Source organism: Urocampus carinirostris, chromosome 11 (assembly GCF_059441175.1).
Source record: "Urocampus carinirostris isolate Australia breed hairy pipefish chromosome 11, RoL_Ucar_1.0, whole genome shotgun sequence".
NCBI classification, from domain to species: domain Eukaryota; kingdom Metazoa; phylum Chordata; class Actinopteri; order Syngnathiformes; family Syngnathidae; genus Urocampus; species Urocampus carinirostris.
The window spans coordinates 34,133,503-34,148,846 of NC_142359.1; the positions used below are offsets into that span (position 1 = coordinate 34,133,503).

The 15,344-nt window shown below is 40.0% G+C and overlaps 2 protein-coding genes across 2 annotated transcripts in view; one reads left to right on the plus strand and one right to left on the minus strand.

The window, feature by feature from the left end:
• dvl2 (dishevelled segment polarity protein 2) overlaps positions 1–2,787 on the minus strand; it is a 28,664-nt gene extending 25,877 nt beyond the window's left edge. The window contains exon 1 of the mRNA XM_088347476.1: positions 2,324–2,787. Within this exon, the coding sequence (XP_088203602.1) occupies positions 2,324–2,484 (161 nt within the window). The 5' untranslated portion in view covers positions 2,485–2,787. The remainder of the gene's footprint in view (positions 1–2,323) is intronic.
• Positions 2,788–9,857: 7,070 nt separating this feature from the next.
• Positions 9,858–13,719, plus strand: LOC148357150 (uncharacterized). The gene is made up of 3 exons (XM_088347404.1): positions 9,858–9,996; positions 10,082–10,152; positions 12,033–13,719. The coding sequence occupies exons 1-3, from the start codon at positions 9,977–9,979 to the stop codon at positions 13,667–13,669; spliced, it is 1,728 nt and encodes a 575-aa protein (XP_088203530.1). The 5' UTR covers positions 9,858–9,976; the 3' UTR covers positions 13,670–13,719.
• Positions 13,720–15,344: the final 1,625 nt, after the last annotated feature.

The following is a 15,344-nucleotide window of genomic DNA, read 5'->3' on the forward strand; positions in this document are numbered from 1 at the left end:
ACGTGTATATATATATATATATATATATATATAGATTCGGATAATGAGCTTAACACATGATCAGTTATATAAAAGTGCTTATTTTTATTCTCTTAGGTCAAGAAACTTGTTAGAATTTTACATAACATGAGGGTCACCTAGGAGGAGCTCACATTTTTGTCTGTCATCTTGCTGCTACGGGAAACAAAAGAAACGTTCTTTTTCCTATTTTCTTGGCTTTATTTCATCTCTTAAGTTACTTTTTACTGTAATTTATTATATTTCTGTTTTTTCCTTTATCTTCTCTTTTTTTATCTTTATTTTTTGGCTTTTTCTTAGTTTTTCTTCTTGTTCCCTTCTCTTTTTTGCTTTTTGTTCTTCTTCCTGTTTTCTTTTCTTCATTTTATCATTATTTCCCTTTCTTATCTCCCTTTTTTCTTTGTTTTTTTCTCATTTTGTTGTTCCTTGTTCCTGTTTTGTCCTTTTTTTCTTCTTTTTCATTTCTTTCTTTGCAAAAGGCTGCAAAAAAGAAAAGAAAAATAGTGTAGTTCGATCTCTTTGAGTCTCCATGGTTTGTAATCTTACACATTTTTGTTTGCACTACACAACGTCTAGTGGTCAAATATTACAAACCGTCCCTTTAAGGTGGGAACTTGGAAGGCAATAAAAAGAAGGGAAGGAAAAAAAGTGCATTCTTGCCATGGAGGACTTAATGAGATGAGGAGTTGGAGGTGATTAGTGTGTTGTGAAAAACAAAACAAGCCAGGGACCTGTACGACGAAGAAAAAAACTGAAAAAAATCAAACTGTACCAGTTTTCTGTCTCCGCTCAGGAAGGCTCATTTATTTTTTTTAGAGACCACGTTTCTTTAATTTAGATTTGACCCGTGGCCCAAACAACCCCCAGGTGGCACTTGTGAGCAGGGGTAGGAAAGTTTTTTTTACTGTACTGTATTGTTTCTTATTGTATGGGGTATATAGCTGTACGCCAATGCTGATTACATTTTTTTTCTTAAATCCACAGAGGGTTCACCCAAACAGTACACAGAAGTGTGATTTATTGTGGACTGGATGGACTTTGATTGAATGTTGGTTCAGAAAATAATAATAATCACTAAATAAGATGCTTGAGTCGTTTTCTGACCAAGTACTTGTTTACTTTTACTCAAGTAATTATTTGGATGACTACTTTTGACTTCCAATTGTGTCATGTTATTCTGAGGTAACAGAACTTTTCCTTGAGTAAAATCTTTGGCGACTATCCACCTCTGGGGTTAGAAACACTTGAGGTATTTTGACCATTGAATGTCCACACCTTTCCAGGTTTATATCTTTTTCATTTCCAATTTAGTCTTACTTCCAACTACTAGAAATGTTCAGGGTGACCTTATTTATGTGTAAATGTATGCTTCTTTGGAATGTCCTCAATAGTTTTATTTTTCAATGCTTTTTTCGATAATAATTAATCAATACCATTGAAAATATGGAAAAATACTTCCCAAGGGTTGAGTGTCCAGACTTTTCAAAAAGCGTGACGGATTTGGTAAGCTGAAAATGTGTGAGGACTGACTATTCAGCCTGGCATTCTTTGAACAATCTTTAATAAATTCATCCTCTGTGGGAGGCTTGCAGTGCTTCGTAGCATGCCTTTTTAACATAATCCTTTGACACACAGGGTCTCGTGAAAAAGTACTGCTGTGCCCTTAAAACAGCTTCCAAGTTACTTCACCTTTTCATTACAGCGGTCGCGGTCATTTTCAGTTATCTTTCTTTAGTGAGCGTGTTTCGTCTGCCAGTGCCTCTTGATATTCTTTGAAAACAGCCAGAATCTCTTGACAAAATAGGCAGACACCATTGTTTCGGATTTTGGTGAAAAAAAAAATACTCAAATTGCCACCTCTTATGGACGCGACAGCCCTCACAATCAATTTTGCGTATTTTTTTAATTTACAGTTGCCAGTTTGGAAATGGGGTAGGCTAAAATTCTCAGAGAGACAAGGGAAAGTTGGCCAAAGGTCTACTGTTATCATCTGGGGCATTGTGTTTTCTGGAGGTACACATTTATTTTATACTACAATCAACATAACTAGCGGACCACATATTAATATTATGAACGAGGCCGCGGGCCAGTAAAAATTTAAACACGGGCCGTAACTGGCCCCCAGGCCGGACTTTGGACATTGTTGCGTACATATATACTGTATGTTTTTGGGGGGATGCCGTCGATTAAGTGTTTTTACTATGCTTTTTCTTTGATAACTTATCCAAACCATCAAGAAGACAAAATAAAGCAAACCATCTCCCGAGGTGAATCAACTTAGTCGAACACAGCTGCAACAACTCACCCGAAGTCCTGGTCCATAGATTTAAAGAAGAACTTGTAGTTGGGTTTGTTCAAGACTTGCTTAAAATCCAGCAAAGTGATACTTTCGGCGCCGATGGGTATCTTCACTAAATACGGAGTCTCCTCTTCATCAATGTGATAAATGATTTTGGTTTCCGCCATGTTAGCGACTGTTGAGTTTCTTTCTCTTTCTCGTGGTTCTTTGCGAATGCTAAGTTTTGCAAGCTAGCTGGCGAAGCGGACGCTGGCGGCGGCCGCTGGCCCAGATTCTTTTTGTCCTTCACTCGAAGCCCACCACCTCGCCCCGTCGTTCTTTCGCAAAAGTTCACAATAGTCCACGCTCACATTGGATCTCAAGGAGGGACAAAAATGGAACATTTACGCGACGCCTTCACGGACAAACTCCGTGCCCAACAAAAACAATCCGGGAAGGGGAAGAAGGGAAGGGGTGGTCAAGGGGGGGAGGCTCCAAAGTTTTCACTTTTTTTGACGCCAGCCAACGCGGCGCGTGACGTTATCACGCAAGCCCCGTTTGCCTTACGTGCGCTACCGAACTCAATCATGCACGCTTTTCTGTAACTAGGGGAAACCGGGTGCAGTTGTAACACATTTTGCTTTCTCCTTCCCAATTTTATGACATTTTGTGCTACCAATCTAAAACTTATATACACGGTACTTTTTTTTCTTTTATAGGTAGACATCAACAGTAGAGTGCGAAGTAGCTCCAAAAGTCTGTGATAGTCTCTCAAACAGAGAGATACACAGCGTGACAACAGTTGTAACGCTTTTAGTGGCAAGTTGTAACTTCCAGTGTTGGGCACGGTACTTTAAAAAAGTAATAACTTACAGGTACTTACTATTTCTTCCAAAAAGTAACTTAGTTCATAACTGAATCACGCCATAGTAATAACTGGTTACCAGGAAAGTAGCTATTTCCGTTACTTTAAAAATAAGTTGTATGTCAAAGAATTTAAAGTTTTCTGAGTGGTATTCGAGTCAGTTGAACAGATAGGTAGTTGTGTCAAATAACCCTCTAATATTTATTGCACCTCGCCAGCAACAGATTTATCCTACACTTGAAGTGCAACAGAAATACAAATAGTAAACTACAATACAAGCTTTAGTTTACAGGAATGGGGCAGTCATGCACATTAACACAAAGGCCAGTGATTCGGCAATCGCTGGGCAGAAGAAGTAAGGCAGAAGTCCAGCGTGGAACAAAAGGAATCCAGAGGCCGACGAGATCGATACCAGTTACACGAGCAGATACCGAACAGATGGGGTCGTTACCGGAGAGGACGGGACAGACAGGATCGATACCAGACACTGAAGACTGGAGTTCGATATCAAACAGGACAAGATAGACAAGGACGATACCGATACTGGAGATTGTAGCAAGGTACCAGACAGGGTGAGACAGACGGGAGCGATACCAGACACTGGAGACCGATATCGAACAGGACGAGATAGACAAGAACGATATCAGACACTGGAGACTGGAGACCGATATCAAATAGGACGAGATAGATAGGATCGATACCAGACAGGATACACAAGCAGGATACCGGACAGAGTCAAAACATACGTCTTGCGGGTGCAGAGGTTCGTTGAAGGACTGTCAAAGGGTGAATGAGAGCACTGAGCTTAAAAAGGAGGAAGCCAATCAGTCAACGAGCCGCAGCTGGCGCCAAACGGGCGGGGCCAATTGGGGGCAATGGGCAACCATGACAAATATAATAAAAAAGCAATCAGCTTATACAAAAAAATGCACAAAAACGTACATAAACACGCATAAAAACGTAAGCAAATGTACATAACATGCACAAAAACGTACATAACGCACCACTCTAGACGTCAGTTTGACGGCGTTTTAACGGCGAAAAAAAAAATTGGTTATTACCCTGTTACTGAAAAAAATGTTATGTATACAGCGTTATTCCCAACACTGATTAAAACAAATATGCTCCAGATAGTCCAATATTTGAAGAACTCTTTATTCAATAGAAATATATGACAAGAAAAGCATGGAATAGAAAAAAGTACTTGTGTCATATCCATCCTTTTGTATGGACAATTTTGCTAATCAAAGTCCGACAACCCGTTACTGCAAATGCATAAGCCAGTGCCTGGGGTGCAGCCATCCATGTGGTTGCTAGCTAACATGAAAAAAAAAACCCACATAGATTGAAGCCAAGAATGTGGACATTACAGCCATGTGCCAGAAATGTGTCAATCTTTAGCATATTTGTCATGAAACAAAAACAATGATAAAGAAAAAGTTTGAAATCTTACCTGAAAATGTGTTTTTTTAACAATAAAATTGAGACAATGTCACTCAGAGTATTAAAACGTCTTGTGTGAGGTCAAAATGTATCCTATATTAGTGGCATCAATAAAAGTCTCTTCCAATTAGTCAATCTTTGACTGTTACAACTGTCCTTGTGTTACAACAGTAAAGTACTCGGTTTCCCATATTGTATTCATCATTTGTTTTTGTTCAGAGGGAGCTTTGTTTTCTAATTCAAGCAGATTCTGAAGTTCTTTCAATTCCTGAGCCGCAAGAGCTTTACCAATTTTATTTTTGCATTGTTTTAGTACTGTATATTTATTTTCTTCCAGTCATCACCAGAGCAATAGTACTAATCATATGCTCACGTGGAAGTACAGGGAAATATATTTAATAAATTATCTCATTTAAAATAAAAATGATAAGTTTAAACTTTAGTAGACACTCAAAAAAATAAGAGACGACATCAATTGATTTTGAACTTCCAAGAAAAACAGGGAGAGAAGACTTTAAATAAGGCAGTCCAATCTGATCTAGAGTCTTTCCACTGAGTCATTTATTTTTATTAAATTTTTTAGTTTGCAAAGAAAAAGAAAAATAATACAACAAGTATTGTAAAAACCTTGCACGTGAGTTTCTCTGATATATATATTTTTTCCTCTTCTATAAAAAGAAAGAAAAACATAGAGTAGTAAAGAATGCTGTGGCTGATACTTTTTGTTGGTTTTTAGTATTAATTTTGTTATGTTGTAATGTTTTTGTTATGTTTCTATAAAACAAAATTTCCAAAGTGACAGCAAAATTATACAACAAATTGAATAATAACCTGTATTGCCTCCTGAACCACGGCAATGATCATGAAAAAACTATACTGTCAATTTAAGCAATAAGCTAATTTAAGTAAAAAACACCAACAGAAAAACCAATGCAGAGAAAAGGTGTGCCATAGCACACGAGACAAGGTCTTACGGCACACTGGTTGAAAAACTCTGCACTACATTACATGCATGGTTTTAAAGTTTTTTAACGCATTAGACCAGTCGGGCCTTCGGCTGTACTTTAAGTATTTTATTTGCCCCTTCCAACCGTTTGACTTTGGCACATCTACCTTAGCAAAATTTCTAAAAATCGAGCCCCTATTTCTTGCCTCACGGGACCATCTACACTAGGGGTCGGGAACCTTTTTGACTCAAAGAGCCATAAAAGCAAAAAATATTAATTTTATTTTGGGAAAGAGCCACACCATATATTATGAGACAAATGTACTAAATTGCTAAACCCGCGCCCCAGACAAAAGCTTAGTCTTCAGCACATTTATTTTTGATGATTTGATAAAAATTATGAAAAGAGAATAATGCCAGAGCCCCTGTCCCAAATTCAACAAACAGACCACTTTAAACTTGTCTCTTTCTTGCAATTACTCAAGATCGGATAAACTCCTTTTGACCCTTTTTTTCATACATATTGGTTTCAAAACCAGATGCAAGCATTTATTTTGTAAAAACGTCACAACATTCTGAGAATAGGGAGCCTTATGTGCTTACCTTTGGCGAGAGATGGGAGGGAATGCTTGTACTTTTTGCATAGCTCCACCCATCCCTCCCACTCACCCAATCAAATGACTAAGTTCTCTTCCGGTGTTTTGGCGTATTTACAGTTCTGTGGATTCATCATAAAGTATCTGAACACTGAACACAGATTATATAGTGAACTTTTAAATAAAGGATTATTTAGCGTTGTACAGCCAAAACGAGTTTTTTTTTCCCCTTTTTTTGTGTGACACCTTGACTGTAAATTGTAGTGAAAAACGTGCCATATATACTGCGAAGTGTTTCCTTCGCATTTAGCTTTGGTTAGGCATTACGTGTACCTGAATAGGATAGTCAAACCCGGTTTTGAACAAGATGGAGAAATTTTGCATGCAATCAAATTGGTCTCTGAGCCACAGATACTCATAGAAAGAGCCATATATGGCTCGCGAGCCATAGGTTTCCGACCCCTGATCTACACCGTAGATTCTACAGAGTGTAGACAGAACTGCAAGATTTAAGGAGCGTGAACCAGCAACGCTTTCGTGTCGCCACTGACTGCACTTGAACGCCTTGCGTTCACAGGCCCGGACATGTTTATTGTCCTTTATATTATCCCATGCAAGTTTGTTTTCAGTCATTTTACTCGTGCTCATCACCAACATTTTCTGCTCCCTCTGTCATTTACAAAAAACAGGCTGTTTTCCCGTTCAAAACACATCACACCAAAAAAGAAATAATTCCACCTAGAAAATGGACTGCATTTTTATTGCGGTTTAACTTCACTAAAGACCTCCTAAAACGTTTTTACAATGCACTTCTTGCTTACCCATTCTCACACACACACCGATAGCGGTGCTTACCCGCATATTGGGGACATTAGGGCTTCAGTGTCAAGATAAAAAGACACTTTAACATTTAACTCAGAGCCGCAATTGAACTTGCAAACTCTTTGGACCCAAGACGACCGCACTCCCTTTTGAGCTGGCATCTAACAGCTTACTGTAAAATTCAGACTATAGAGCACACCAGATTATAAGCCGCACCCATCCATCCATTATCTGCACCGCTTATCCTCAATAGGGTCGCAGGTATGCTGAAGCCCATCCCAGTCACCTTCGGGCAGTGGGCAGGGGACATCCTGAAGAGCTGCACCCAGTACATTTTAAAATGAAAAAACATTTTGTACATGCATAAGCCGCACCTGACGATTAGCTGCATGCGCCCACATTGAAACATGAGATATTTGCAAAGAAAGATGTTACACATAAAGAGTTTTAATAATATACAGTACCTGAGTGGCAGCGCTAAGAATAAGGATGCCTCTCGTCTTAATAAACTGGTGAGGACAGCTAGCTCTTTTGTGGGCACAAAGCTGGACAGCCTGACAACTGTAGCTGAGGGACTAGAACTGAAAAAGCTGCGGTCAATCATGAACAATTCATCACATCCACTACACAGGAGCATCTCCAAACAGAAGAGCAGCTTCAGCGACAGACTGCTGTCACAGTCTTGTTCTACGGACAGACTGAGGAGATAATTTCTTCCTCATGCCATGAGGCTCTTTAACTCCACCCGGGGGAGTCAAAGCCCACATTAAACCCCACCCCCACATTTGCATATTTTATTAAGGCGTGTATTTTTTGTAGCACTATTTAAATACTCTATATAAACACGTTATATTGGGTATTTCTGTTTTCTATTTCTTTTATTTTATTATTTTATTTTTCAACATCTATCTATCTATCCATCCATCTATCTTAATCCCTTAACATTCTGACGGTCCGGACTTTTAATAAACAAATGTGTGTCTGCACGTCGTCACCAGTCACTGAAATGCCACATATCATCGGAATGCTTAAAATCTTGGGATTTAAGATATGATGACCATTTTAAAATATGCTCATCAGAGAAACATCACGATAATTCCGAAATAAGTTACCTAAAAACTATAAAGCCGGCCTAACTCACCATTAAGTCCCCTGGCCGTTTTCGGCTTCTTTGAATATCCGCAAAAATTGCTTTGTTACAGCAAGGACAATCCGTAGAATCCGACCGCATAAAACTTTTATTCCAAAAAACACGTTAATGCCGACAGATGAATACGAATCTGCCTTAAACATTTCTGTTTTGTTGGACGTTGTAATCCGTTCGTTTCGCCAACATTATTTCAGTTAAGAAATGAACAAATTTATTCCCAATGTCGTAGTTAGTGCTCCTCTTTCGATTGAAATCTTTTTCATGACGAGGATCTGTCCATGCTTGTTTTATTCATGCACAACCACGAAGTCGCATTAAACTTTACTGCTTTGTCGCCCCTGCCAGCCGTTAGAAAGAATGCATAAATTAGCCGCATCATTGCATAAGCCACAGGGTTAAAAGTTTGCGAAAAATATCTGAGCTTGTAGTCTGAATTGTATGGTAATTGGGGACATTAGGGCCCAATGGCATTCTGACATTTAATTTAGAGGAGCTAGGAATCAAAAATGCATCCTCTTCGTTCCAAGACAGCCACTCTACCTCCTGAACTAGCACATACCTGCTGAATCTAGGACAGGGGTCGGCAACCTATGACACGCGAGGGGTTAACCAGTGGCATGCGAGCGCACGGCAGAATAATCCAAATAATAAAGTTTTTTTTTTTTAAACGCGCATTTTTACCTGAAATGTAGACATTTTCAGTTGCACGCAGTGTTTAGCGCCCCTCCTTTTCTGTTTCGTGTGTGAGTGCGTGTCTGGTTGATTCTGGTTAATTCTTGTGGCAAAAAGTTGAAGTCATGGATGGCTACAGGCCTTTCCACTTGTTATTCACATTCATTTTTAGTTGATTGATGAACAAGAATAGTGGAAGTTGATTGATGAACAAGAATAGTGGAAGAAAAATTCAGTTTTACCAGTGTTTTTCAACCAGTGTGCCCGGGCACACTAGTGTGCCGTGAGACCTTGTCCAGTGTACCGCTGGAATTTGCCCAATTTTATCTTTTCAAAAAAATCAGGCCATTATTCAGTATTTTTGCAATCTTCAGACAAGGAAGTGTATTAGTCATCGATATCAGTAGGTGGCAGTAGATTTCAATGTACTTTTTATGTACTAATTATCTACTCTTGACAGTACATTTAATAACTTCATTTGTTTAATAAAGCGGTTTAAGATTGCACTGTAAAAAATCAAAACATAAAGCACATCATTCTTTTTCATTTGAAGTATTATTTTCTTCTTTTTATATAATAATTATCTGCTTTTGCGGTAGTACAGTGAAATATTTGACATAACGTCATTTTCAAACATTTTCGACGGACAGTGTGCCTCTGAACTTTTTTATAAATAAAAGTGTACCTTGGTTCAAAAAGGGTTGAAAAACACTGAGTTATGCGATTAAAATGTATATCCATGTTGTATATTTGGACTGGTGTAAAATTACTGCTCTGTTGGATATTAATAAAATGTTGTGCGAGTCATTAATCTTGGTGTGGCACACTGATTTACAAGGACATTTGAAAGTGGCACTCCACACCAAAAAGGTTGCTGACCCCTGAACTAGGACATCAGGACATCAGTGTCTAAGACATTTAACTCAGAGGTGTTAGGGATCAAACCTACAATCTCTTGGTTCCAAGCTCAGCACTCTACCTCCTGAGCTACTGCCACCACTGTAAAGAGTTGTAGCGTGTTGCTCTAAAGGCGTAGGCTCACCTTGCTGTGCAGGTAAGAGAGCAGAGCAGGTGCAAGGAATTGCCCCAATCAGAGTCACAATCAATTTTGCTTTTCCAAAGAAAACACGCAAGCGTGACTGCAAGCACTTTTGAACCATCGCACAAGCCGAAGAGGACATTGATCATGGTGACTTCTGGTGATCGGTAAATATTCTTTGCAATTTTTTATTGGCTTGGATTAGTTTTTCATTCCTGTTTGGTTTTGTCTTTCTTAATTTTCCGTGTGCAGACTCATTTTCATCTTTAAATTGGTGTGTGTAGCTGTCACGTTATTTACAACACCATCACATTCAGGACCAGGTGAGAGGTGCAAAAATTGTCTCTGTTTGGTAACTGGAAAGTCAATCGAATGGTTATTTTTTTTACCAAAACCCACTTATGTTGCTTGTCAAAAACGGCCTATAATCAAGTTTAAAATCGAATACAAAATAATTTTAAAACTACATTTGGTAGACCGGTTACATTTGTAACAGTCAAAGTTTGACCAATTGAAAGATCATTTTATTTATGTCAGTGATATAGTGACATAAACCAAAACATTTAAAGACTCTGAGTAACATTGTCTCAATTCTATGGTCAAAAACACATTTTCGGGAAAGATTTCAACCTTTTTCTTTCTCACCGTTTTTTGTTTCATGCCAAATATGCTAAATATTGACATTTATGGTACATGGCTGTAATGGCCACATTCCTGGCTTTCTATCCTGTTTTTTTCATGCTAGCTAACAATTACACAGAAAAAATGTTAATTTAACTCTTGCTGATAGGTATGGGGACAGTTGTAACACATCCAAAAATGACAACTTCTGTAGCGTCTGTGTGGACAAATGCAAGGGAAAAGCAAGACATTTTTTTTCGATGGCAAATAATTTGCAGGTGAAGGCTGCACCCCAGGCACTGGCTTATACATATGCCACAACTGCTCTTCAGACTCTGATTAGCAAAACTGTCTACAGTATATAAAATGATAGATATTACACAATCACCTTTTTGAATTCCATGCTTTTTCTTGTCATATATTTCTATTGAATAAAGAGTTCTTCAAACATTGGACTATCTGGAGCTTATTTGGGATGAAAGATCACACCGTTACAAGTGTCCACTAGCAGTGTTATAACTGTACCCGGGACAGGGTACGGTTCTAACGCTGTGCATCACAGACTTTGGAGCTTCTTGGCACTCCACCATTGATGTCTACTTGTAAAAGTAAAAGTTAAATTGAGGTATCATGTATAAAATTTTGACAGGACTAGCACAAAAGGTAATAAAATGGGGAGGGAGAAAGCAAAATGTGTTACAACTTTACCCGGTCTTCCCTGTTGTTGCGGTCACACGAAAAAAGAGTATCACCTTTATTGTAATGTCTTTTTCTTTTGGTGGATTTTTTTTGATGAATGGTCTCTTTTTTTGGTATATATCACATAAAATAAATCAATTTTGTTGTTTTATGCACAACATGGCACAAGTTACATTGTAAACAACCTGAGTGTAAAAATGACAGCAGTAGATATTTGTTGTTTTTACATGACAGTGATATATATATATATATATATATATATATATATATATATACACACTTCTAAGACACCAACCTTCCACTTAGTCGTTTTACTTCCACATCCTCTCCCATTTAGTGACCACATAACTAGGGTTTGCGGGACCTTTCGGTCTCCCGCCCCCCTTTCTTTGCCTTGCTGTCTCTTAGGGAGTAGAGGATGGAAAGGAAGGGATCCCAGTCCCCTCGCTCCTTCCACTTTAGTCGCCTCTTACGACACGCAGCGGACCACGGTGGGAGAATTCTCTCACTTCTCGGGGAGAGGGCCCCTCACCACAGAACATGGCCGCTTTCTTGTGTCCCGTTTCATTTCGAGTAACAAAAGCATGACCAACTTGGGTGCCGAGGTGCTTAACTTGTTTGGGTGCTAGGGCATTTGGTTTGGCCATCGTCCCAAAATTTTTGTGTTTTTTTTTTTCTACTTGTTCCATTTTTTATTTTCTTTGTTTTTGTATGCGTTTGTCTTGCTGTCGGTCGCCCCTCTTGAGTGATATGACCAATGTAGATAGATAGATGGATACCTTTCCAAACCTGCAGTGTGTGGTCTTTTTAATTGGAATGCATCGCTTCAATCATGAGGAAATTGATGAGTCAGCTTTGTCTCCATTCAATTTTTCTTCTATAGCCAGTCAAGCAAGCGTCCTCCAGGCTGATGTTCTGGCGGCGGCGGGGTATCCTCCGTATAAACCGTATCCGTCCTCTTCTGGACATCAGCTGCTGAAAACAAAAGACAATTTCCATTCCCGCCAAAGGGGCAGAGACTACGAAGTGGAGATACCAGCAGCGACCAACAGGCTTTTGGTCAGGCAAGGCAAAAAGCTAGACCAATACCCGGCAATCGTCCTTAAATCGGCTCCAGGCCGCCTGTGGAACCTGAGCCCCAGAAAGTCTGAAGACCCTCCCAGAGTGGAAGTTGCGTCAAGAGGGGAGGTTCCCCAAATGGCAGCCAGAGAATCTCAAACTGCGTGGCAAAGGTCATCCATCCTTTGGCCACAGCAATCCCGACATTGGACACCCAGCCACACTGGTGTGGAAGCGCAAGATCTCAGGACATCTGATGCTTTCAGACACAGCGGATTTCCGCAGAGACAAGTGACATCTTTAGAGGACAAAAGTTCCGTTTTCAAATACGGCCCCCAAACAGAGAAACTTTCATCGTCCCAAGGTAATCATCGCAAAATCAAACCATCTCTCTTCAAAGCCTCATTCGTCGGACGGGAACACATTGGCAAAGATTTCATTTCTGACATAAAGAAGGACAGAAGTGCCTGGACATCCTCAGCACTGGGAGACGAAGGGGCGCACAAAACCGCTCACTATCGAGCCATCCCAAAAATTCCTCTTCCACCCCGACGCTTTGTGGCTCAGACTCAGCAAGATAATTTCAAAGCGCACGTGCCCGTGCTGTTAGCAGCGAAAGTGGTGGCTTTGACGACCCAGGAACCAGTCCCTCAGGCAACCACCAAAAGGTTCAGCAATTCCCTGGCATGGAAACGAGGGCGGTGGCCATCATCTTTGGCTTCAGCCGCCCATTCTTCAACCCAGAGAGGAAAGAGCTACACCTTCAAAATGTCAAATGTTTATCCTTCTCTCTGGTCCAAATACAGTTTCAGCCGGAGAAAATCACCCCCTCCCACTACAGCTGCTTTTTTCGCGACTGGATTTCCGCATTCTAAAAACTTGAATCCCGCATCAGGTGAGGTACAAGGCACAAATCCTGCAACCAAACTGTCAAACATGTCTCTTGTTAAGCTAGTTTTCCAAAGTTTAGACCGAAACACTCATTATTTGGTGAACACGAGCATGCTATCAGAAATGCCAACTCCAACTTTTGAAAAGCTCCAAAACACAAACCGGCAAACGGCGACGTCAGATGGCACACTCCCCGAGGGAAAGTCCAGGCTCTTTGGCACGTCCGCCAGTAGCACTGTGCGAGGCCGACGTGTGAGCACCCTTCCCAATGGAAGACCTAAGCCCGTCATCGCCAACTCGCCAATCGTTAGGCTGCCCAAGTGGCAGACGGGAGGCGAGGTCACTCCTAAAATGACCAAAACGCAAGCTCGCTTCTCTAGTCCAGAGGGCCCAAGGCCTGTCGGTGAAAATGCCATGTATGACTCCCCCCTGGATGTCGGCAATGAAAGTGTAACTGAAGTGAAGTCTAGCATCGAACCAATTAGAACTGATGGTATTCTGCATGACAATCTGTTGGAACTCAATTACCTGCGAATGTCCACAGGAAACGTCTCCTTCAGGTCTATATAAGGCTCCAAGTAAAGATTTGTTTTGACATAAAACACATCAAGAAAAGCTAATGCTAGTCTTGAATCTTTTCCAATCATTCAGCCAAAGTACGATCATCCTGCGTCTTACTCTGCGGTATATTTTTTTTGGTGCAGGAGAGATCTTTCACGTAAACCAGTTTTTCATTAAAACAATTTTTTTGTAAATTTTTTTCTTTTCAAATGAGTTGATGAACCTGAACTTCTAAACTTTTCGAGTCGGATAGACGAACATAATTTGTAGTTTGGTTTCAGTTTAGATAGACTTCCAGAATCTCAAAACCAAATAAGAGTTATCATTGGTTGAGAAGGGGGGAGGGATTTTGTAAAGTTTATTGTTCTATATTCTTTATCAATTATCCATTATAGGTCAAATCATAATACGCTACAAAGCCAAGGGGCTGAGACTCTTGCTCTCGGCCAGGAGGCCGAGTCAAGGTCCTAGCCACAGAGCCATGCAGGGATCAGTCCAAATGCAGAATACAAATTCAGAACCGAAAGCTCCGGGTTTGCAGTCAAGAAAGCCGACTCAAAGAATTTAAGCAAACAACTCTTCTTATTGACAGGAATACTTTCTATTTGAAGGTGTTTCCAACTTTACTTTTTTTCAGGGATGTGGTTTGTTGTCTTGAACTGTTGACAGTGTACTATTTAGCGCTCGAGAGGTTGCATGTTCGATTCCCAGCTCCTCTGTGTCGAATTGTCCTTGGGAAAGACACTGAATCCCTGATGCCACCCAATGATCAGTTGGTTGCCTTGCATGGCTGACGCTGCTATCGGTTAGTGTGTGTTAAAAGGAAAGCGTGAAGCACATTGTAAAGCACTTTCTTAATTGACTTAAAAGCACTATATAAATGCAGAACATTTACATTTATTTACATTATTTTGTACATTAATCAGACAAACCTAGATGTTTCGTTTAAAACCTTCTAAAACAGTTATTTCAAATTTAAATTTTGTGATTCAGCTACTAGTTAGTCCTAAAAAAATGTATTACCAAAAATTATTTGGTAATTTACATTTAATTTCATACTGTCACGGTTGCCATGGCGCCCAATTGGCCCCGCCCGTGTGGCACCAGCTGCGGTTCATTGACAGATTGGCTTTCTGTCTATTTAAGCTCCGTGCTCTCATTTTTTTCTTTTGTCAGTCAGTCAACGAACTTCTGCCCCACAAGACATGGGTTTCGACTGGGTCCTGTTCCTGTTGGTACTTCCTGTCCGGTATTGATTCCGTTTAATTTTGGTTTCCACTTGTGTTTCCGTCTATTCTTGTCCTGTTTATTATTTTCTCCAGTTTTCGTTCCTGTCTAGTTTGCCCTGTTTATTTTCGATATCCTTTGTCATTATCTAACCTGTCTGTCCCGTTCAGTCCGATTATCAACTCGGGCAATTGGTATTGATCTCGTCGGCCTCTGGCTTCCTATCATTTCACGCTAGACTGCTGCCTAAAGTGCATGACTCCCCAATTCCCGTAAAATAAAAGGCTTGTGAGTAAAGTCATGCGTTTGGGTCCTGGTCCAGTTCTGGTTCATGACACATGCAATCACAATGCATACATATGTTTTATCAAATATAAACTTGTAAAACATTATTTTTGCCAAATTTTGACCCGAATATCAGCAATTATTTAATTCCACAAAAATACGTAGTTCTCTA

Excerpts from the sequence above, each read along its gene's own strand:
- LOC148357150 (XM_088347404.1), top strand. The coding sequence starts at position 9,977 with ATGGTGACTTCTGGTGATCG. Across the intron at positions 9,997-10,081 it reads ATGGTGACTTCTGGTGATCG|ACTCATTTTCATCTTTAAAT; the intron begins GTAAATATTCTT and ends TTCCGTGTGCAG. Across the intron at positions 10,153-12,032 it reads ACCATCACATTCAGGACCAG|CCAGTCAAGCAAGCGTCCTC; the intron begins GTGAGAGGTGCA and ends TTTCTTCTATAG.